General features: G+C 43.3%; 1 protein-coding gene across 3 annotated transcripts in view; it reads right to left on the bottom strand.

The window, feature by feature from the left end:
- The window catches only part of LOC141110711 (carnitine O-palmitoyltransferase 1, liver isoform-like), a 196,610-nt gene that overhangs the window by 15,118 nt on the left and 156,055 nt on the right, over positions 1 to 25,437 (bottom strand). For all 3 annotated transcript variants that reach the window (XM_073602241.1, XM_073602239.1, XM_073602242.1), the window contains exons 16-18: positions 11,410 to 11,562; positions 11,209 to 11,322; positions 2,514 to 2,606 (exon numbers count right to left, since the gene is read on the bottom strand). In XM_073602241.1, the coding sequence (XP_073458342.1) occupies positions 2,514 to 2,606; positions 11,209 to 11,322; positions 11,410 to 11,562 (360 nt within the window). The remainder of the gene's footprint in view (positions 1 to 2,513; positions 2,607 to 11,208; positions 11,323 to 11,409; positions 11,563 to 25,437) is intronic.

Raw genomic sequence — 25,437 nt, 5'->3', positions numbered from 1 at the left:
GTGGGGAGGCCTGTCGGCCATGAGTAATGCTGCGACTCAGGCCGAGACCCGGTCGTATGCGACCTCATGAGATGTTTAACTCGCAAGGCCAGCCCCTGTCCAGTGGGGCTATAGTGCGTAGCTGTGGTCTGCACGTACTCGCTGGCCAGACTGGGGAGACCACTGGATCTTAGTATCCAGCCCGTCTCCCAGCCCGGCAGCTGTTTGTAGATCTCACCGGAAAAAAATTCAGGAAAAAAGAAAATAACAAAAAATTCCCAGGACTAGAACTAGGATACTAGGTCCTTACTCGGGAGAAAAAAAACTGGAGGCCTAAAGCAGAGAGGGGGGTATATAGCACCTATGACTGCCCATAGGCGTAGCCAAGTCTTTTTCTGCCTAGTGTCCTACTCCTGTAGAGGGGCAGTATAACCCTATGGTTCTGAATAATAGAGCTCTGTGTCTGTCAATGAATGAAGAAAATGTATTTACATTTTTTTTTAACACTGTACGTTTAACTCTTTTTGGTGGAGAGTTGGGGAGAGGTGTTATTGTTTATGGTGGAGAGGTGTTATTGTTTAGGGTGTAGAGGTGAGGGAGGGGTGGTGTTTATGGTGGAGAGGGGGTTATTGTTTATGGAGAGGTGGGGAGGGGTGTTATTGTTTAGGGTGGAGAGGTGGGGAGGGGTGTTATTGTTTGTATATGCAGGAAGGGAGGGGGAAAGGGATGAGGGTATTTGGGAACCCAACAGCTGCCAATCACTGCACTTCAAACACCCAGCAGACCTGCACCCCCTCCAAAAAGTTCTGCAGCAGCTGAGAAACTTAGGGAAAGTCATCAGAGTGGGGGGAAGCAAAGCCTGGCTCAGTGCAGAACACACTACTCACCAGGCAGCAATGGCGTCCCTAGGGGGGGGGGCAGAGGGGGCCCTGACCCCCCTAACATTATGCTGTGCCCCACCAATTTAAAAAAAAAAAATTTATACAAAAAGGCAATATCTAAGAGGGAGAGTGTCCCCAGTCAGCTCCTGCGGGTGATTCCCCGACTCCCTTTGCTTGCTGACACTGCATAATGCGAGCGCACACACAACCACGGCCACCCAATCTGCTCCTTCCCCTGCATCCTCATTGGCAGGGAGAAGAGCGAATTGCAGGCAGGACTCTACTAGGACTCTCAGTTACTGAAAAAACAGACTGATTTCTCCCGTCCTTAGGACAGGAGAACCAACCTGTAAATTCCAAGAGATGCCAGACCAGCGCTGTCAATAGCAGGGGCAGGACAGCAAGAGGAGGCTGGGGAACCCCACAGTGGCAGAACACCAGGGCCCGGTGGCAAGACAACCTTTGCAACCCTGATAGTTCTCCCACTGCTTTGGACCCTTATATCTTCTTGGTATGCTGGTGACATATATCTCTTGTTTTACGCCACCCTGGGGGGGACCCAATACAGTAGGAAGGGAGCTCACTGCAGAACATGTGAAAGGGCCGTTGTGGGATCGTAGTAAAGGGCCCCAGGATGTATATATATATAAAATTGCATTTTACAGTTGCCCCCCTACTTTTGTCCCTGTCCCCACATGTGCCCCCCCTAAATATGAAAGCTGGAGACGCCACTGCCAGGCAGATCTATCACCTGGCAGCCACCTGCAGAGTAGCCTGAGGAGAAGCACATCGCCGGGAGGACCCAAAAACCGGAGCTAAGGGGAGGGGCGTGGCCAATATTCACATAGGGAGCGGGACCGGTGCGGGTCCACTGCAGGAAAGGGAAATCCCCACGGTATACTGTATATTCCAAGTCAGTGACAGTATTGAACTCCTTGTACAACATCAAGGCAGCTACAGTATTTTCAATCGAAAGTTGAGTAATATCAGTGCTTACATTTAAAAGCCCTCAGGCTGGAATCATTCCAGCTAAGAGGGCACAAAACAAAGTCACAAATGTTAATCCAAAGAATAATATTCTGCAGGCAATGGATTCATCACTTTATCTTTAAAAGTTACTCTGCAATCTACTTACACCCACCCCATTAAGTGCGGTTATGCAGTCCCCTGGATATTCCGATTGATATTCAGGTCTCTGCTCTACTCCTCAATGTGGACACCAGAGGGAGTTTTCACAGTTCAGAAAGACAGCAAATAGTCTAATTTTCTTCCTAGAGGACTTAGGAAAACCCTGCTCAATCTAGCAAAGTGAATATTTAATGAAAGCCTGTGAACTTCTAGGACTAGTTCACACCAGGTGCAGAATGTGTGCTAAATCAAATGTCTTCCCGCACCACACAAACGCGCTGCCTTTTTGCAGCATTCACAAAGTACCAAGCATTCTGGTGAGCCATGATTTTATAAATCATGCCAGCACTTTTTTTTTGGCACAAAAAAGCATGCGTGCTTAGACGCACCTCTTGGTGTAAATGATGCCCTAGAGTTTTTGCAGGCCTTTTTAACTTCAGGATGGCAGAAATATCTCCTGAAAAGTAGCATGTAAATCATGAATAATTAATCAAAAATAAATAGGAAAATATTCAGAGCACTCACTGTCTCATGGCTGGAGAATTTGCAGGACACATGGAAGTTGATCAGATTTTCACCAACTATTATGTAGGAGACCCCATATCCATCGTCAGCCACCTGAAAAACAGGAAGCAGAAGTACAGACACTGAAAGCTGGAAACACAGCTTCCTGTAACCCATTTATTAGAGATAAATGAAGTAGAAAAGGAAGCTAATGAGACGTTCTGGACAACTTAAATACATACAGTATAATGTGAAAGCAATTAACCTTCTTCAAACGGACAAAAGGTCAGCAAGATTGTTCCTTTAAACATATGTAATGCAGAAGGTATTTGTTTATAGCATTCATGCAGAGTCACAACTAAAGTAATGCTACCAAAGTAAACCTATCATGATAAAAAAAATGAGAGCTAGCATTGCTTCAATTTTTAAAAACATGTCATGTTCATTCTATGACTGCACTACTTAGTGATGCATTGAATAACATTAATAAGCCAAACATTGATGCAATTAAACTGGAGTACGGCATTGGTAACCAAAAACAGGATTTTTGTATCCACTGTAAAATCCTTTCTGGGGTCTATTAAGTTCCCTTCACGTTTTTATTTCATGCTTTCGGGATTACTTTGCTACAAAACGGAGATATGGGCTTTATTATTCTATGCTAGGCAATAGCTTTTTTGTTGTCGGTGTCCATTTCTGCTGCAGGTGGTAGTAAAACCCCGCTAGTCTAAACATTTTAAGAATTCCTGTATCCCTCAATGGACTCCAAGAAAAGGTTTTTAGGTATGTAAAAAAATTATTTTTAACTTTATTCACAGTAATTCTTAGACTGTTGGGATATCAAAAAGAGCTTTAACAGAGTGGTGGGCAAAATAGCAACAAATGCTAATAGGCAGAAGCAAAAAAAATAAAAATAAAAATACCAGAAAACTGGGGACTGCCTGCAGCTCAAAGAGCCGCCTGAAGGACCCAATGCCTGAAGCTGGTGTCAGATGAGCCTAGGGTCTACTCAGTAGAACAAAAAACAGATACTGAAAGAATAAAGAAACACCCACAGATTTACTAGACCATAGGTTTGAGTGATTGTCTGCCTAAGACACCTGGAGATGGTGGAACAAGAAGCCGGTGTACCCTTATGAGGTCCATTCAGAATACCAAGGAAATTAGTCTTCCTGAAGAAAAAGTAGTTGAGAGACAGACCAAACAAATTACATCCAGACAATGGCAGGACATTTCCTTTTGCTGAATCAAGGCTGGGCAGAGGGATGGGACTATGGCATAGCTGAGGTGAAAGACAGAAACAACCCTAAACAATTAGAAAATACTTTGTCTCAACATCACCTGGTCCCTATGTAAAACCAGAAAAGGTTCCTTGCAGGATAAGCCCCCCAGTTAAGACACTCTTATCATAAAGATGATGGCTGCAAGAAAATCCACCCTGTGGGTAACAGTAGAAAGGGGAATGTCTCCAACAGGTACACATGGTCATAGGCATGTGTATGAAGTGTGTTTGGGCACACCCTAATCACCCTGTGCCTCCCTCTGCTGCCCGGGTCCCCTGTGCCCCTATACTCCGCAGCACTGCTGGCTTCCTTACGCTCCCTAAAAAGCAGAGAGTCAAGCGATTCTTGGACTGGAAAACCCTAATCTAAGACTAGAAAGTCTTAAAGTGACACTAAACCATATCCTTGTTCTCCAAAAATAATCCATATACATCCAATAATTTACAGTATTTTAATCTATTTTTACCCCAAAAAAATTCTTGCTGTGTTATTAAGATATCGCAGGCAAATAGGAATTTTGGTCCCCATCATAGCCTAATAGACACATCACCTTGTCCATCCTTCAGGAGTCCAACCCATCATTCAGGGAATTCACATGTATCTGTAAGTTCAGTCCATTCTCCCCATATCTTCATGAATTTACTAGCACACCCCTAGCTTCATATGTGAGTTTGTAAGTCGGTAATACCTGATTAATCAAGGTTTTCCATTGATTGAGGGAGATTGGTGTGGAGTATATCCATTGCAAGACTACTGTTTTCCTGGCGTAAAATAATAAGAAGCGCATGAATTGTTTTTGATATGAGCTTAACTCCACATCCTCGAAAATTGCCAATATACCCCACTTTGGACTGCAAATATTGGGTAAATTAAAGTTAGTTGCAATAAAGTGGGTTACTTGTGACCAAAACGGTCATATATTTTCGCAGCTCCAGAGCATGTGAAGTAGATCACCTGTGTTCTTATGACATTTATGGCAGATGGGACTGGTTAGTTTATGCATACAGAAGAGCCGCAATGGAGTGTAATAAATTCTATGGAAGATACGTAATTGTATCATTCTGTCCCTAGCAGAGATTGCCGTAACAAAATACGTATTAAGAAGTTCTTCCCAGTTTTCATCCGAGAGATCTGGTATGTCTGCTATCCAATGGTTTTAAAGAGCCTGTAATTGAGTGGATTTATGTTGCCCCAACGTCTTATAATATGTGGAGATCAGATCTGTGTGTTCTGGTTGTATTAGTGCCCCTTCCAAGGTAGAGTTTTGAAAGGAAACGCCTCCAAGGCCTAATTGGGACATTGCTGCATGTTTCAATTGAAGATATTTAAAATGCCATGTGTTAGGTATCCCTAGTTCCCGCTGTAGTACTGGAAAAGTTTTAAATTGGCCTTGGTCATATAACTGATGTATGTATTTTAACCCCTTTGTAGCCCAAAGGCAGGCGTCAGGTAGGTCATAGAAGTGAGGAAATGTGGGGTTAAACCATATAGCAGGGATATGCGATTAGCGGACCTCCAGCTGTTGCAGAACTACAAGTCCCATGAGACATAGCAAGACTCTGACAGCCAAAAGCATGACACCCAGAGGCAGAGGCATGATGGGACTTGTAGTTTTGCAACAGCTGGAGGCCCGCTAATTGCATATCCCTGCCATATAGAATGATTAGCGGATATGGGGACTGGGTCATCTGGAACCAGAGAGAGACATTGTCCATATATCCTAAGAGAGACCTTTAATATTTCTGAACCCTCATCAACTCTAACCGATTTCCAAAATATTAAATTATTCAGAGCTTCATAGGAGGAGAGCAAGGCTGCCTCCGCAGCAGTAGCAGCATTATCCAACTGGAAAAAGCCAACGTATGTAGACCAGTTGTGAAGAATAATAAAGTCTTAAAATTTGGCAGAGCTAAGCCACCCTAAGTTGTAGGCAATTGTAGTGTAGTCAGAGCTATTCTTGGGTTCTTATGAAACCACAGAAATAACGACAATAGAGAATCAATTTCCTGAAAGATTTTCTTAGGTACATACACAGGGCTGTTTGCCAAAATATATAAAAATTTGGGCAAAAACACCATTTTAAATAAGTTTACTCTACCCATTAGTGTCAATCGTAGGTTTGCCCAGCTGGTTATTTTGCTTTTAAAGGATGCTATGCACGGTAAGAGGTTATTTATAATATAGTTGGAAATTGGTAATTATACTGTAACTCCCAAATATTTAAACTCTGAAGCTACTTGTAACGGGCAGTCTAAGGGAAGATCAAAAGGGATGTTGGGATCCATAGGGAACACACTGGACTTGGTCCAATTCACCCTGAGACCAGAAAAGGTTCCAAAATTACTAATTAGTCGGAGCATCATAGGGTTCGTAACCCGGGGATTAGATAAAGTAACATATCATCTGCATAGAGTGATATGCGTTCTAATTATTACCATTAATTATACCATTAATCCTGATGCGGGCTAGAGGTTGGTCATACAGTATTTGGATCCAGGTGAGACAATTATTTCCAAACCCAAATTTCTCCATTATATAAAAGAGATAAGGCCATTCAACAGAATCTAATGCCTTATGGGCGTCAGGGATACAACCGCTCTGGGGACCGATAAAGTGTTAGGAAATTGAAGGTTAGTAAACAATCTACGTATATTACTATATGTAGATCTCCCCGGAATAAATCCAGTTTGATCTGAGCTTATCAATGTAGTAATTACCGAATTTATGCGGGAGGCTAATTAAGTGTTCCTGCATAGCAAGACCACTTACTGTTATCTCACATATATATTATTATAGCCAAATTTACCACCCTAACTTCTCCCACAGTTTTTACACTACATAGACAAGTAATATACCGAAACATGCGGATTGTTCCCAATTGGTGTGCTATTACTTTGTGGAACGTTTTGCCGAATGGTTCACGAAATATCGTAATTTTTGCAGCGAAATTGGTCCCATAGGAATGAATGGGGAAATGTTCAAAACTAGAGTGGGAGGTGACAAAGCTGAAAAATCAGGACATGATTTCTAAACTGCCGCCACTCCCTCATTTTCAAGCCCACCTACACAAATCTTATATCAAAACGTTCAGCTATCCCTGCTGCCACTAAACATGTCCACGGCTAAGCCATAGTCCTGATAGTTTTCACAATATGACCATTTGTTTGTAACTCACGCCGTCCATTGACATTCATTGAAACTCTACTCTAGCCCCCTCCAAATTTAAAGGGCAATATCTAAACTGCGACTGTGCCTTCATTTTTCATATTTCAGAGACATACTATGCATTAAAATCTAGGTCTGGGTCTTGTGATTCTCACAATATAAAGATCTTCGCTGTAGGATTTATAGTTTTTAAAATACGACCGTTTGAAGTACTGCACAGTTATTACAGCTATCATGCTCCTGTGTATTGTGTATTGAGCAGTGGTTGTGAAGCATAAACAGGGCATGAGCGTTGCTAGGAAACAGTGAATGTAAACACTGATTATCATCAAACACATAGCACACCTTCACCTCCATTCTAAGTCAAGATGCTGAGACCCCCAAATGCATGTGGTCATACCTTCATCTGCTAAGCTTGATAATGCTTGTAGACTACTGGTGGAGGCAAGAACACTTCACACAATTTCCCCAGAAATTGTAGCTTTTCTAGTATTTTAGATATAATTTTAAGATATGTGTTAATTAGGGAAATTGGCCTATAGGATTCGCAGTAGAGGGGGGTCCTTATTGGACTTAGGAATCAAATTAATTAGGGCCTCTCGCATAGATGGAGGGAGACTTTTCTGTGTAAAGATAGTGGAATAAAGTTTATGCAATCTTGGGACCAGGACATCTCGGTGCGTCAGATACCACTCAATGGGAAATCCATCCGGCCCCAGAGACTTATGTTTGGCAAAGTTTTTAAGGGCATTATCTATCTCCTCCATGGAAATGGATGCTTCCAGAGATAGTAGTTGTTCATCTGATAAGGTAGGGAAAGTTATAGAGTCTACATATTCATATAGTTCTGGGGGAGTATAGTGAGCTTGGGATTTATAGAGGTCTGAATAAAATTGTCGGAAGGCCTCCATAATACGATCTTGGGAGGCATGGAGTGGCTGAGCTATCATAGACACTAGAAATAGTGATGGGTTTGGGTATAGCTTTAGCTAAGAAGGCAAGAAGCCTCCCATTTTTGTCCCTTGTGTCAAAAACCCTCTGCCCTCTGAGTCTTTGACACAAGCGCCAGCTCAAAAGCCCTTCGGGCATCTTGCAACAATTGATAGCAAACTGGGGAAGGATCCCTGACATATTTAAGGGTATTCCCTATATCGCAGGGATAGGGAGGGTAAAAAAGGGGAGGGGTATGCCTGTATATCACAAATTATGTACAAGTGAATGTGAGGGACGACATCACTAATGGAGCAAGGGAGGAGGTGGAATCCTTATGGGTAGAGCTACAAAGGGAGGAAACTAAGGGGAAAGTAATACTGGGAGTATGCTACAGGTCCCCTAACCAGAAGGAGGAGGGGGAGATGGACCTCCTATCACAGTTTGGATTAGCAGCAAGGATGGGAAGTGTCATTATAATGGGGGATTTTAATTATACAGACATAGACTGGGCGGAAGGAACAGCGCATTCATCTAAAAGCCTGCCATTTCCTAAATGTCTTGCAGGACAATTTCATGGGTCAGATAGTAAATGCACCAACAAGAAACAAAGCATTATTAGACCTACTGATTACCAACAATACAGTCCTGATCACGGATATAGAAATACGGGGCAATTTAGGAAACAGCAATCACAGGTCAATTAGTTTCAGTATAATTCACACAAAGGAAATACAAAGACACTGAATTTTAAAAGAGCAAACTTCCCTAAACTACGATCCTTGCTAGAAGATACTAAATGGGATAAAATCTTAGTAACAAAGAACACGGAGGAAAAATGGGTATGCTTTAAGAGCATATTAAATAAGGGTATTAGCCAGTGCATCCCAATGGGAAATAAATTTAAAAGTGCTAATAAAAATCCTGGGTGGCTTAACTCCAACGTAAAAATGCATATAAAAGCAAAGGAGAAGGCCTCCAAAAAATACAAGGCTGAGGAATCATCAGCATTCCAACTTTACAAAGAATGCAACAAGAAATGTAACGGTGCAATCAGGGCGACTAAAATAGAACACGAAAGGCACATAGCGGAGGTGAGTAAAAAAAAAAATCCCAAGAAATTCTTAAAGTATATAAAAATAGTAAGATAGGGAGGTCAGATCATATTGGCCCCATAAAGAATCATGAAGGGAATCTGGTTACAAAGAATGGAGAGATGGTCGAAGGTACTGGATTTATTCTTCTCTTCAGACTTCACTTAACATTAATAAGTCACCAGGACCAGATGGCTTGCACCCGGGGGTCCTTAAGAAACTCAGTCAAGTAATTGCCAGACCATTGTTCCTAATTTTTAAGAACAGTCTAGTGACTGGAAGGGTACCAGCAGATTGGAGAAAAGCCAATGTAGAACCAATATTTAAAAAAGGGTCAAGATACATCCCTGGGAATTACAGACCAGTTAGCCTAACATCAATAGTATGCAAGATCTTGGAGGGGATGATAAGGGACTATATACAAGATATTAGTAATGAAAATGGTATCATTAGCAGTAATCAGGATGGATTCATGAAGAAATGTTCTTGACAAACTGACCTATTAACCTTCTGAGGAGGTGAGCTGCCATCTAGATAAAGGAAGGCCCGTAGACGTGGAGTATCTGGATTTTGCAAAGGCATTTGATACACTTCCCTATAAACGTTTACTGTACAAACTAAGGTCTGTCAGCATGGACCAAAGGGTGAATACATGAACTGAAAACTGGCTACAGGGGCAAGTTCAGACGGTAGTGATAAATGGGGAGTACTCTGAATGGTCGGGTTCTGCACTGGGACCAATCCTATTTAATTTATTCATAAACGACCTGGATGGGCTAAACAGCTCAATCTGAGTATGTGCAGACAATACTAAGCTAAGCAGGGCAATAGTTTCTCCACAGGATGTGGAAACCTTGCAAAAAGATTTGAACAAATTAATGTGGTGGGCAACTACATGGCAAATGAGGTTTAATGTAGAAAAATGTAAAACTGTTCAGCTGCCATAAATATTGTTTATTATGCATTTCCCTAAAATGGTCAGTGCACCCAAAAGTGATATTTTAGTTACACGTGGACCCTGGTGAGCTGAGTAAGATCTAGGCCTATTATATGCCTTGTTGTCTTGGATAGTCCACCTGGGAGTTATGGGTGTCCTCACTCACCTCTGCATTAATCAGCACCTCTTGTTGCATTTTCCATAATAAAAAATAAAGAAATCAACATGGAGAGTGGGGAACCCCAATAATAATGGTCACAGAAGCTGTGTAGACTGAGGTGGGGGAATGTACTAAAACTTGAGCATTCGAAATATGGAGCAGCTGTACACACTAACCAATCTGCTTTTAAAAAGGAACTTCAATATCTCAATCACCATTAACTATTTTTAATGCTTATGCTGCTAGCATTAGTAAATAGACAGGTAAGTATATCATATTTACTTGTTTTAAACTTTTTTTTTTTACATTTACCCAGTTACTTCCTGGTTTCCAGGCCTAGACAAATGATGTCATACATGCCAGAAGTCTTCAGGGGTGGGAGGAGGCGTTTTCTCCATTAAGCGCACCATTCTCCTGCCTGTATGCTTAAGCTAAGCTAAGGGCAGAAGGATTTAGTGGCAATAGGTGCTACATGAATCATCTGCCCTTACGCAAGATGGCCACTACTAGAAATGCTAGGGGGGCGTTTTTCAAAATGATTTCTCAACAAAATAAAGCATAAAGATATGGATGAATGTGTGTGTTTGCTTTGAATATTAAAAATGAATTAAGTAGCGTTTTTGGTTTGTGGTGCTCAGATGCAGTGTGGGTCTGTTTTAATTTCAACTTGTTCAGTTACGCTTTGAAGATGACAGCTGGAGGCTGATTGATTGCCATTCATGGCTGCACCAGATTCTGGCTACTCCAGTCTTAGTAAATTCCTCTCAGAAACTCAAGCACAGACATTCCAAGAAAATTGTCCCCATGTAAAATAAGAACATGTTAAGTGGTATAGCCACCCATCATTTAGCAAAAACTAAAATATTTTTGGCGGACTCTCTAACCCAGTCAGTTGGAAGAGAGGCGATTCCAACAATAGCTACATCACATCATTCACCTAGATATTTAAACTCAGTTACAAACCAAAACTAAGATATCTCCAATAGAAAGAAAAAAATAGTGGACTAGTAAAAACATGATGAGGTCATTCCAACAAGCACTTTCTTTTAGAAAAGGTAAATGTCCTAAAAAAAAAGCTAGGAAATTAGCTTTAAAGTTTGGTGTACGAGTTATCACAAATGTGAAAGACTGCACTATATTTACTTACGGGGCCAAATCCACCTCCACATGAAACATATTCTGGATGGTTTACTAAATCAAAGAGTTCCACTTGCTGGATAGGAGTCTGGCTGGTGGAGAGGCGCCAGGGTTCAGACAGCACCTAAGAAAGCAAATTTAAATGAAGCATTAGCAGTTAAACTAATAGTAACAGTGTAATTTTTTCAACAAAGCACACATCATGTTTTACCTCTTTCAAAAAAGGTGAATCCACCCCGAGGTATTTGGATACTACATACATACAAAACAAATGTCGATCAATTCCAGCTCCAGTCATTGCATTTCTGTACAGCAACTGATGCTTATCTGCTGCTTTTCTAAACAGTTTTAGCCTTTCCTCAACCTGTTAATAAGAGATAAAAAGTTAGCATACAAGCTTGACCTGCCTGTATAGCATCTATATTGCAGTGCAGTCTCTTAAAAAAACACATACATTTTAGCTGCAGGAGTTTTACTTTTTGGGGGGATTAAAAAAAAGGAACATATACAGTACCTTGAAAAAGTATTTATACCCCTTGAAATTTTCATTATTTTTTTATTGGGATTTTAAGTCAAGTGGAAGGAAAAATAGGATATTTTCTTCATACTTACCCCGTAAAGTCCTTTTCTTTGAATACATAACGGGACACAGAGCTAGGCATTTATTCATTACTACTGTGTTATATGCCATATCTAGGTAAATGGACACTGGTAGACAAAGTCTTAGACAGGAAGTCCACCCCTATATAACCCCTCCCATACAGGAATTACTTTCGTTTTGTAGCAAGCACTGAATCCTTAAAAAAGAGGGGAGGGACCTCTTTGTCCCTTGATGTAGTCAAAAGAAGGATTTTACAGGTAAGTAATGAAAAAATCCTATTTTATTTATCATACATCACGGGACACAGCGTTAGGTTAATATTCATTACTTACTGGGATGTCCCAGAGCAATAGCCTTAAGGGGAGGGAGACACCCTCCCCAACAAAAAATAGCCATCAGACTTTAAAACGGCAGCCTGTAGTACACTATGGCCAAAAGCTGAATCTTCAACTGCTCCAACATCTACCTGATAAAATCTTTCGAACGTATGCACTGAAGACCAGGTAGCAGCCTCACAAATCTGAGCCGCAGAAACCTGATGGCGAAAAGCCCAGGAGGCTCCTACACCCCTGGTAGAATGAGCTCTCACCCTGAAGGGAGGAGCCTTATGTTTCAGACCATAGGCCTGAGTGACCAACTGGGGGACTCAATTGACAAGTTTTGGAAGCTGCCTGCCTCTTCTTGGGTCCTTCTGGTAAAACATAAAAGGAATCCGATCCTCGGATCTCTGCAGATCTAGACAAACTCTGACTGCCCGGTCGTCTCTACTCCGCCGAACGAGGCTGAGAGAAAAAAGAAGGCAAAACAATTTCCTGATTTAAATGAAAGACCGACACCACCTTTGGCAAGAAGGATGGAATAGGATGCAACACTCCCTTGTCGTGGTGAAGAATTAGGTATGGTTCCCTATATGAAAGGGCCGCCAACTCAGACACCCTTCTAGCCGAGGTGATGGCCGCCAGGAAGGCTAGATTGCATGACTGCAAGACTAATGGAATTTCTGATGGGCTCAAATGGTTGTTTCTGTAACACAGGCAGCACCAAATTTAAGTCCCAAGGACACATAGGTGACCTAATGGGGAGGAAGCAATCGAGTTGCCCCCTGCATAAAGGTTCAGGCCAGCGAATGGGAGGCTAAATACCTTTGGAAGAATACTGACAGGGCCGAAATCTGACCTTTGATTGTACTCAAAGCCAAATGTGATTCCTGGCAATGGTGAGGCTACATTCATGGCAATGGTGGGTCTGCAGATGGGCACTTGTGAGGCTGCAGATGGGCACTGACCCTTATTTTGCTTCACAGTTCTTTATTTAAAATTTTTTTTTCCCTGAAACTTCGCTTTTAAAGTGAAGGTGCGTGTTATACGCCAATAAATACGGTATATCCAAATAATACTGGAAAACATAAAATCGCGGTAAACATATAAAAAAATATGTAAATAAAGTTCTCTCATGCACCAATTAGATGACAAAGGCAGGTCATACAATTGGTTTTGTAATTGGTTTTGTATTGAACAAAGGAAATATGCAAATCATAAATTGCAAAACACCCAAACAGTTATTTTCTTCACAGTTGAATGAAGGACTAGTGCAGAAATCCACCACCAAAATATAAGGGGTTACTGCTTACCAGAAGCCCGTGATTCCCCGTTACAAAGGATCAAGGGAAGCCTGCATGTAATAAGCCCTCCAGAGCGTGTCCGGTGTACCAACTGTCCTCGGTGTACTAGAGGTGATAAAGGATCTCCAGAACCACCCAAGGGCCCTCATAACATTTCAACACTCCTCATTTCATTCCAAACTCATGAATGGATGTATATGGCATGGAAAGATAAAGAGTGCTCCATAGTGTAAACCTTCAAGTTTATTGAGTATAAAAACAGTAATGCACTTACATAAGCAAGCAGAAAAAAACACCTTGGTGTCTGGTGCGCCGGCCGGTAGCACACAGACCAGCCCGTCCTTCTGGAACCGACAGTGGCAACATGAGGTGACTTCAGCGCGTCGCTTCAACCTACACGTTTCGTAATAGGTTACGGCATCTAGGGGCACGGGCGGTGCGCTGCGTCACCTCCCTTTATATCATAGCAACATCACCAAACCTCGTTCTGGGTCCTAATCCATCTTATGGACATGCGCAATAGCACTGTGGAAATCAGTACCGTCCGTAGACCACATAGGACAGATCAAATTCGGGGCCGGTGGTCCGTCACATAAGTAAAATTAAAAACTTGTATTAAATAAACATTGTGTGTTTCAGTTGCATGGGGATCAAATTGATAGATTCCTAAGTATTCACTCGCTAGCAAGACCGAAAAAGCAAGGACACAGGGAAAATCTGAAGTATCCTGATATACATTGTAAAAATGCAGGATACCCCGTGTCACTCAGCTTAAGCGGAAGCGAGTTATATGTACACACCGGTGTCATCACGGTGAACTCCGCCATGCGCCACCCAGCAGACAAACTAGGTATCACACTAAACTAAAATAAAATAGAAACAAATGAATCCCCCGGATTTATGTCAAAGAGCCAGAAATAGAGCCCAAATGCACACGGGGGTCGCTCTACTACAACGTAAGTGACCTCCAGTGGTAACCAAGGGGATTGCAAGCTCTCAATATGCTAATGGTCCGGATGGCAAATTAAAACAATGGTACAGATACAAAAACGGGGAAAATTAATCAAATAATCTGGTGTCACATATATGTACTTAAAAAATCTATATGGATGAAAACCCAGAAGCATAGTTGGATGTAATCCATATCTATCTGGACCTTAGTGAAATTCTTATACAAAGTACTGCATAAATCTGTCTTATAAAGATACAGAAAAAAATCCCCAAAAGCCACATTGTAGGGAAAAAAAGGGGATCAAACATTGGTATTAAAAAATAAACTAAAATAAATAAAACAAAGTGATTGAATAAAATCAAACATTAAATACTCAGAACTATATGGGCACCTCATCAGGAATTACTGATGAAAGCGTTCACGTCCGTATCAACGTTAAGGCCAAAGGGAATGTAAGTCCTGAGTCTATGGATCCAAGCCATTTCTTGCTTTAAAATTTCTCGGACTAATAGACTGCCCCTCCAATGGGGTCTATATTTATCAATCTCTATAAATAGGGTATTCGTTTAATCTCTGTCATGTACTTGATCATAATGTCTTGACACCGGATGTTTGTCAAAACCTCGCCTGATATTATTAATGTGTTCATTTAATCGGACCTGGAGTGCCCTTTTAGTCCTCTCTACATACTGTAGCCCGCAAAGGGCACTGTATGAGGTACACTTAAACCTCAGATGCGCATGTAATGAAAGGTTCCACCTCATAGGTTCGTGAAGTGCTAGTAGACGTGAACTGGCAGATTTTTCTCTCCCTACACCTATTGAGAGAACAAACCTGGCAGCTCCTGCATCTATAATACCCAGTGAGGTTCTGAAAAAAACACCTATTGTTGCTTGGGGGATCTTGCACACTTGGGGCAATCCTACTACCTAAAGAGGATGCCTCCTGAAAGACAATCTGAGGTTTGTCGGGTAAAATAGTGGCAAGGACTTGATCACTGGTTAGGACATGCCAGTGTCTTTGGATCAACTTCTTGATGCTATAGTGTTGCACCGAAAAAGTGATAATGAACGGCGCAACATTGGGGTTGTCATCATCATTAGGGTGAAAACAGCACGTGATAAGGATAGGTCATTACTCCTGTCAGATTGACACCCTAATGATGATGCCAACCCCAATGTTGCGCCGTTCATTACCACTTTCTCTTTACACACATTACCCGTTCATTACCACTTTACTCTTTACACACAGCCACAAAGGGAAGAATTCTTGTTGGGCAGTGTATTAGAGCTCGAACGAACACACTTAGACCGAATTTTAATGGTTCAAAGAATGTCAGGCAAAATGGTCAACCCTCGCGCATGTTCACTTCATCAAATCTGGCACTCTTTGAAAAAAGTTTGGACACCCCTGCCCTAGAGAATACAATGGCTGTCGCTGCAATATTTTGTCACACCGTATTTGCGCAGCGGTCTTACAAGCACACTTTTTTTGGAAAAAATACACTTTTTTGAATTAAAAAATAAGACAACAGTATAGTTAGCTCCATTTTTTTTATATTGTGAGTGGGAGAGGGGGGGCCCTCTCCCACCACCGATAAAAGTGATTTTGCGGCTAATCCGCAGCAGAGACCACTTTTATCTTAAACCGGACTGCTCACTGAAGAGGATACCGGGGTTATGGCAGCTAGCTGCCATAACAACGATATCCTCCTTCGAAGTACCGACGTATAAAGACAGTGGGCAGTCCAGAAGTGGTTAAATTACAGGTGGACTCCATTTACTAATTAGGTGACTTCTGAAGGCAATTGGTTCCACTAGATTTTAGTTAGGAGTATCATAGTAAAGGGGGCTGAATACAAATGCATGCAACACTTTTCACATATGGATTTGTAAAACATTTTGAAAACCATTTATCATTTTCCTTCCACTTCACAGTTATGTGCCACTTTGTGTTGGTCTATCATATAAAATCCCAATAAAATACATTTACGTTTTTGGTTGTAACATGACAAAAAATGTGGAAAAATTCAAGGGGTGTGAATATGTTTTCAAGGCACTGTATTATTACATTTCATGTCTAGCCATATGAAACCACATTATTTACATTTTATCAATATAAAGTTAGTTTGTCGAAGATGCGCATCTATCTTGTACTCTGTCAATATAACATTCATAGAGTATGCTTGAAAAGGGGGGCATTAGTGATCTGCACACTTGCTTTTTAAACACTGTTGCAATTGGTAAAGTGACCCAGCCAAAGCAGATCTTATGCAAAAATCATATTATTCCCTCTTACATCATCATAAGCATCATCCTTATACAATTCACTAAAGCAATCTACACACAATTTGGTGTCTGGCTGTAAATGAATGATCCAGTCGCCAAGCAATCAATCATGGAGGTCATATAACCTGTTCACACTGAAGCTCAAAACTATCGTGAACAGTGATAAATGATAAATTATTGGCTACTTTGAATGACAAAATATCATTATTTGAAAAAAAATATGAGACCCATGGATAAATTACATTTCAGGAGATCAATGAAGAGAGTAAAATGCTGGACTCGCAGGATGATTGAAGAGGTGGGACAAATCTCTTTACACTCTTCTCTTCTTCAATCTTGTATCTTACCCAGTTTCTCTTCCCTTATGTCAAGTAGATCTAAGTATATTTGCTACAGTTTACACCAGTATTGCTACTGTTGTAAAAAGTCATTTTGATTTAAGGCTCCCTTTCTTTTTCTACATATGAACACGAGGAATGGTGTATTATTGCTGTGATCCTGAACACGGGGTGTGCATTAACTCAGGAAACCTTATGTCACATCTGAACCACTTCAGCCCCGGAAGGATTTACCCTCTTAATCAAAGGGTTAAGTGTGTTTCTAACTGTGGGTAAAGTACTGACTGGAAGAACACAGATTGCTGTTCCTGATTACTAAGAACAGAAGACCTTTCCTGTCAGAACGGGGATATGCCTTGTCTACATAGGCAGATCCCCGGTCTGCCTCTTTGTAAAGCGATCGCGGGGTGGGTGGCACACATCGGGTCCGCCGGACCAGCGCATTGGCTCCCGCTCCGTGCAGGTACGTGGTTTCGTGCAATAGGGCTGCCCTGCCGCAGTATATATGCGGTGGGCGGTCTTTAAGTGGCTAAAGGATTGTAATGTGTAAAAGTATATATGTTATGTTTTAGTTTTGAATCGCTCTTTCAAATAGTAAAAGTTATTGGAAAAGAAAGATTGTTCTACAAACATGATAGTTTCCTCTCTGTGAGGTTGTAATATTTGTGCTAGTGCAGACAACAGGGGGGTGCACTATGGGAAGCAGCAGTCTAACGGGAAAACAATGACAATCAACAAGGAAAATACATTCCTGCTAACTGACTTTCTCTCCAAAAAAGGTTGGTCAGGGACATGAAGGAACCCACAAACATACGAACATGTTCTTTACCACTTTAAGACCAAGCCTTTTCTGGTACTTTTTGTTTACAAGTTTAAATCCGTATTCTTTGCTAGAAAATTAGTTACAGTGGCTTGCAAAAGTATTCGACCCCCTTGAACTTTTCAACCTTTTGCCACATTTCAGGCTTCAAACATAAAGATATAAAATTTTTATTTTTTGTGAAGAATCACCAACAAGTGGGACACAATTGTGAAGTGGAACGAAATCTTTTGGATTTTTGAAACTTTTTTAACTAATAAAAAAATGAAAAGTGGGGCGTGTAAAATTATTCGGCCCCCTTGCGTTAATACTTTGTAGAGCCACCTTTTGCTGTGATTACAGCTGCAAGTCGCTTGGGGTATATGTCTCTATCAGTTTTGCACATCGAGAGACTGAAATTCTTGCCCATTCTTCCTTGAAAACAGCTCAAGCTCAGTGAGGTTGGATGGAGAGCGTTTGTGAACAGCAGTTTTCAGCTCTTTCCACAGATTCTCGATTGGATTCAGGTATGGACTTTGACCTGGCCATTCTAACACCTGGATGCGTTTATTTGTGAACCATTCCTTTGTAGATTTTGCTGTATGTTTGGGATCATTGTCTTGTTGGAAGATAAATCTCCGTCCCAGTTTCAGGTCTTTTGCAGACTCCAACAGGTTTTCATCCAGAATGGTCCTGTATTTGGCTGCATCCATCTTCCCCTCAATTTTAACCATCTTCCCTGTCCCTGCTGAAGAAAAGCAGGCCCAAACCATGATGCTGCCACCACCATGTTTGACAGTGGGGATGGTGTGTTGAGTGTGATGAGCTGTGTTGCTTTTACGCCAAACATATCGTTTTGCATTGTGGCCAAAAAGTTCGATTTTGGTTTCATCGGACCAGAGCACCTTCTTCCACATGTTTGGTGTGTCTCCCAGGTGGCATGTGGCAAACTTTAGACGAGACTTTTTATGGATATCTTTGAGAAATGGCTTTCTTCTTGCCACTCTTCCATAAAGGCCAGATTTGTGCAGTGTACGACTGATTGTTGTCCTATGGACAGACTCTCCCACCTCAGCTGTAGTTCTCTGCAGTTCATCCAGAGTGATCATGGGCCTCTTGGCTGCATCTCTGATCAGACTTCTCCTTGTCTGAGCTGAAAGTTTAGAGGGACAGCCAGGTCTTGGTAGATTTGCAGTGGTCTGATACTCCTTCCACTTCAAAATGATCGCTTGCACAGTGCTCCTTGGGATGTTTAAAGCTTGGGAAATCTTTTTGTATCCAAATCCAGCTTTAAACCTCTCCACAACAGTATTACGGACCTGCCTGGTGTGTTCCTTGGTCTTCATGATGCTCTCTGCGCTTTCAACAGAACCCTGAGACTATCACAGAGCAGGTGCATTTATACAGAGACTTGATTACACACAGGTGGATTCTATTTATCACCATCAGTCATTTAGGACAACATTGGATCATTCAGAGATCCTCGCTGAACTTCTGGAGTGAGTTTGCTGCACTGAAAGTAAAAGGGGCCGAATAATTTTGCACGCACCACTTTTCAGTTTTTTAATTGCTAAAAAAGTTTAAAATATCCAATAGATTTTGTTCCACTTCACAATTGTGTCCCACTTGTTGGTGATTCTTCACAAAAAATTAAAATTTTATATCTTTATGTTTGAAGCCTGAAATGTGGCAAAAGGTTGAAAAGTTCAAGGGGGCAGAATACTTTCGCAAGCCACTGTATAACCCTCAAACATTCTATACACACACAGTGGATATAAAAAGTCTACACACCCCTGTTAAAATGTCAGTTTTCTGTGATGGGAAAAAAAAAAAAAATAGACAAAGCATGCAGTATTTGGAACTGTTCATAATTCCCTCTATCTTGACTAAGGCCCCTGTTCCAGCTGAAGAAAAACAGCCCCAAAGCATGATGCTGCCACCGCTTTGCTTCACTGTGGGTATGGTGTTCTTTTGGTGATGTGCAGTGTTGTTTTTTGCGCCAAACATATCTTTTGGAATTATGGTCAAAAAGTTCAACCTTGATTTCAACAGACCATAACACATGCTTTTGGGAGACTTCAGATGTGTTTTAGCAAAATTTATTCGGGCTGGGATGTTTTTCTTTGTACGAAAAGGAAAAGGCTTCCGTCTTCCAATCTACCCCATAGCCCAGACATATGAAGAATAGGGGAAATTGTTGTCACATGTACCACACACAGCCACAAATTCCTGCAGCTCCTTTAATGTTGCTGTAGGCCTCTTGGCAGCCTCCCTGACCAGTTTTCTTCTCGTCTTTTCAACATTTTGGCGTTACGTCCAGTTCTTGGTAATGTCACTGTTGTGCCATATTTTCTGCACTTGATGACCGTCTTCACTGTGTTCCATGGTATATCTAATGCCTTGGACATTATTTTTTACCCTTCTCCTGACTAATACCTTTTAACAATGAGATCCCTCTGATGCTTTGGAAGCGGTTTGTGGACCATGGCTTTTGCTGTAGGATGCGACTAAGAAAATGTCAGGAAAAACCTACTAGAACAGCTGAACTTTATTTGGGGTTAATCAGAAGCACTTTAAATGATGGCAGGCCTGTACTGACTCCTATTTAACATGCGTTTGAATGTGATTGCTTAATTATGAACACAGCTACATCCCTAGTAGGGATGAGCCGAACACCCCCCGGTTCGGTTCGCACCAGAACCCGCGAACGGACCGAAAGTTCGCACGAACGTTAGAACCCCATTGACGTCTATGGGACTCGAACGTTCGAAATCAAAAGTGCTCATTTTAAAGGCTAATTTGCATGGTATTGTCCTAAAAAGGGTTTGGGGACCCGGGTCCTACCCCAGGGGACATGTATCAATGCAAAAAAAACTTTTAAAAACGGCCGTTTTTTCGGGAGCAGTGATTTTAATGATGCTTAAAGTAAAAAAAAAAAGTGAAATATTCCTTTAAATATCGTACCTGGGGGGTGTCTATAGTATGCCTGTAAAGTGACGCGTGTTTCCCATGTTTAGAACAGTCCCTGCACCAAATGTCATTTTTAAAGGAAAAAATCTCATTTAAAACTGCTTGCGGGTTTAATGTCATGTCGGGTCATGGCAATATGGATGAAAATCAGTGAGACAAACGGCATGGGTACCCCCCAGTCCATTACCAGGCCCTTTGGGTCTTGTATGGATATTAAGGGGAACCCCGCACCCAAATTAAAATAAGGAAAGGTGTGGGGCCACCAGGCCCTATATACTCTGAACAGCAGTGCAAACAAGACAGGGACTGTAGGTTTGTTGTTAAGTAGAATCTGTTTGTAATTTTGAACATTTTTAACGTGTTTAGCTCCAGCCAAAAAATCTTTTCTAAGCTTTTTGGAAAACATAGGGAAGGGTTATCACCCCTGTGACATTTGTTTTGCTGTCTTTCCTCCTCTTCAGAAGATTTCACCTCACTTTTTTGTCCCAATGAAAAATGTTTTTTGAAAATTTGGGTTTTTTTGTGGAACAAGGATTGGAAAGCATCAGTGGAAAGGAGAAATTGTTTTCCCATATTAACTCTTACAGGAGAGAATTTCCCTTCCTAGGGGTAGATTTCATCTCACTTCCTGTTGTCTCCTTCCGTTTGCAAGTAGGAGTCATTTGTAAGTTAGATGTTTGAAAGTAGGGTCCTGCCCTATATACTCAGCAGAAATTTGGGCCTTAGGTATTGCTGTGGCCACAACACTGTAAGCCCTCACAGGGCCCTGCTGTGAAATATTAGATCAAGAATTGTAATTACATGCCCCTGTTGAACAGGAGCTGAAAAATTAGGCCTTAGGCACTGGTGCTGGTGCCACAACACTGCAACCCCTCACAGACACTCTAGTTGGAACGCAGGAATGAGCCCTGCTGCAAAGTATTGCTTCAAAAATTGTAATTACACGCCCCTGTTAGACAGGGGCAGAAAAATTGGGCCTTAGGCACTGGTGCTGGTGCCACAACACTGCAACCCCTCACAGACACTCTAGTTGGAACGCAGGAACGAGCCCTGCTGCAAAGTATTGCTTCAAAAATTGTAATTACACGCCCCTGTTAGACAGGGGCAGAAAAATTGGGCCTTAGGCACTGGTGGTGGCGCCCAGAACCAAAAATGTTCTTACAAGCTATCAGCGTGATGATTGAGGAGGAAGAGGATAATTACTCAGGGATAGTCACTCAGCATCAGCATAGGCAGTCTTTGAAGGGATCTGAGATTTCAAAAAAAATTATTCGGTTACATCAGCATCAGGTGCTTGGTAGCTGGTGGTGATCCAAGACTCATTCATTTTTATGAAGGTCAGCCGATCGACCGAGTCGGTGGACAGACGCACCCTGTGATCGGTTACCACGCCTCCAGCAGCACTGAATGTGCGTTCCGAAAGAACGCTGGATGCAGGACAGGCCAGTAGCTCAATTGCATACTGTGCAAGCTCTGGCCAGTGATCCATCCTCAAGACCCAGTAACCCAGAGGATTTTCGGTGGGAAAGGTGTCCAAGTCTGATCTTGCCCCTAGGTATTCCTGCACCATATAAAACAGACGCTGGCGATGGTTGCTGGAACCGATCATACCTTGGGGCTGCGGACCAAAAAATTGTCTGAACGCATCGGTCAGACGGCCACCTTCTCCACCGCTCCTTCTTTGACTGACCGAAGCCTCAGCAACACGTTGTCCAGAAACAGGAGTTTGTAACCTCCCAGTCTCTGGGAACGCGTTGCACAGACCTTTCTGCAAGGCCTCCCGAAGATGTTTCATCCTCTGCTCCCTCTGCGATGGCAAGATAAGGTCCGCAACCTTACCCTTGTAACGTGGATCAAGGAGGGTTGCCAGCCAGTATTGGTCCTTCTCCTTGATACCACGAATACGAGGATCCTTACGCAGGCTTTGCAGGATCAGGGAGGCCATGCAGCGTAGGTTTGCTGAGGCATTCGGTCCGGAGTCCTCTGGGTCACTAAGAACGACATGGTCCGCAGCCACTTCCTCCCAGCCACGTACAAGTCCATGTGTTTCTTGGGACTGATCCCTTAAAGACTGCTGCTGATGCTGAGTGCCAGGCTCCACCTCCATACTGACACAATCTTCCTCCTCCTCCTCTTCCTCCTCGTCCTCTTCCTGTGTGATCGGCGGGCACGCAGGAACACTGTCTGGATAAAGGGGGCCTTGAGAGCTAAGGAAGTCCTCCTCTTCCTGCCTCTGTTCTGCCTCAAGTGCCCTGTCCATTATTCCACGCAGCGTGTGCTCCAACAGGTGGACAAGGGGGACAGTGTCACTGATGCATGCACTGTCACTGCTCACCATCCTCGTGGCCTCCTCGAATGGTGACAGGACAGTGCATGCATCCCTGATCATGGCCCACTGGCGTGGGGAAAAAAAACCAAGCTCCCCTGACCCTGTCCTGGTGCCATAGTCGCACAGGTACTCATTGATGGCCCTCTGCTGCGTGTGCAGCCGCTGCAGCATGGCCAACGTTGAGTTCCACCTGGTGGGCATGTCACAGATTAGGCGGTTCTTGGGCAGGTTAAACTCCTTTTGGAGGTCCGTCAGCCGAGCACTGGCATTATATGACCGGCGGAAATGCACACAGACTTTCCTGGCCTGCCTCAGGACATCCTGTAAGCCCGGGTACCTGCCCAAGAACCGCTGCACCACCAAGTTAAGGACGTGAGCCAAACAGGGCACATGGGTCATTTGTCCCTGTCGGAGGGCAGAGAGGAGGTTGGTGCCATTGTCGCAAACCACCATTCCTGCCTTAAGTTGGCGTGGCGTCAACCACCTCTGAACCTGCCCCTGCAGAGCTGACAAAACCTCTGCCCCAGTGTGGCTCCTGTCCCCCAAGCACACCAGCTCAAGCACCGCATGGCATCTTTTGGCCTGCGTACTTGCGTAGCCCCTTGAACGCCTACGGAGCACCGCTGGTTCCGAGGAAGAGGCCATAGAGGAAGAAGAAGAGGAGGGGGTGGAGGAGAGAGGTGTGTCACAATCAGCATTTTGGAGGCGTGGTGGCGGAACAACCTCCAACACTACTGCACCTTGTCCTGCATCCTTCCCAGCTGCCAGCAGAGTCACCCAATGCGCCGTGAAACTTAGGTAACGTCCCTGTCCATGCCTGCTGGACCATGAGTCAGCGGTAATATGCACCTTACCGCTGACCGCCCTGTCCAGCGAGGCATGGACATTGCCTTCCACATGCCGGTAGAGAGCCGGAATCGCCTTCCGTGAGAAAAAGTGGCGTTTGGGTACCTGCCACTGAGGAACCGCACATTCCACAAACTTACGGAAGGGGGCAGAGTCTACCAACTGAAAAGGCAGCAGTTGAAGTGCTAGCAATTTTGCCAAGCTAGCATTCAACCGCTGGGCATGTGGATGGCTGGGAGCAAACTTCTTTCGGCGGTGCAGCAGCTGGGGCAGGGAAATTTGCCTGGTACAATCTGACGTCGGTGTACCAAAAGCAGATTGCCCACAAGTACTTGGCTGTGACACACCTAATTCTACACCTTCATTCCTCTCACTGCAGGTCTCAGAGAGGACTGAAGGTCTAGTGGGGTTGGAAATCTCAGCTGATGAGGAGCAAGGAGAGATCCTCTTTGTTCTTTGGTGTGGGTCTTTTAGATACGCTTGCCAACGAACTGCATGGCAGGTCAACATATGTCTGGTCAAGCATGTGGTACCCAAGCGGGAGATGTTTTGGCCACGCGAGATACGCTTGAGACATATGTTGCAAATAGCAGCGGTGCGATCTGATGCACTCGTCTCAAAAAAGGCCCACACCAAAGAACTTTTTGAATAACGCGCAGAGACTGCAGCGCCCTGCACATGTGGAGCTTTGGGGTGTGATGCAGTCAATGTGCTGCCCTTAGGCTGGCCCCTGGAGGGCATCCTGCCTCGTTGGTGATGTGCCGCCGCCTCCTCCTCCTCCTCTCTCCTATCAGGCACCCACGTTGAGTCAGTGACCTCATCATCCCCTCCCTCCTCATCACTGGAGCAAACCTGGCAGTATGCTGCAGCAGGGGGAGCATGACTGCCAGATTGCTGTCCTTCTTGGGCACCCCCTCTGTCCGTGCTCATGTTACTGCCTTCATCGAGCTCAGTATCGTCATCAGAGCCTTCCAAACGCTGGGCATCCTCCTGGAGCATGTACCCAACACTGTGGTCAAACAGTTTGAGGGAATCCTCATGAGGACATGGTGGAGCTAGGGAAGGAGTCACTGATGACATTGAGCTGAGGGAAGAGGCCGCTGCTTTGCCAGACAAAGCACCCTGGGCATGGGTGAGAGAGGATGAGGAGGATGAGGACGGCTTGGTCATCCACTCGACCAAGTCTTCCGCATGTTGTGGCTCAACACGGCCAGCTGCCGAAAAAAAGGCCAAGCGTGTCCCATGGCCACGTGCTGATGAGGATGCACCGTCTCCACGACCAGCACTAGACACAGAGCCTGCTTGCCCTCTCTTATTGGCTTGTGACTGTCTGCCTCTCCTTCTTGGCCTTCCAGACATACTAATGGCCTGTAGCTGCACTAAGCTGGGATAGAACACCTGTAATTTTCTTCAAGTAGCTTTATATACTGTAACCAGACAAGCCTGCCTGTCAGTAGGAAGATAACAGGAACGGATCTAGCTGAACACTGTGAGC

Source organism: Aquarana catesbeiana, linkage group LG10 (assembly GCF_042186555.1).
Source record: "Aquarana catesbeiana isolate 2022-GZ linkage group LG10, ASM4218655v1, whole genome shotgun sequence".
NCBI classification, from domain to species: Eukaryota; Metazoa; Chordata; class Amphibia; order Anura; family Ranidae; genus Aquarana; species Aquarana catesbeiana.
Note: the sequence above shows the minus strand (reverse complement) of the source record. Positions and strands in the feature narration are given on the sequence as shown.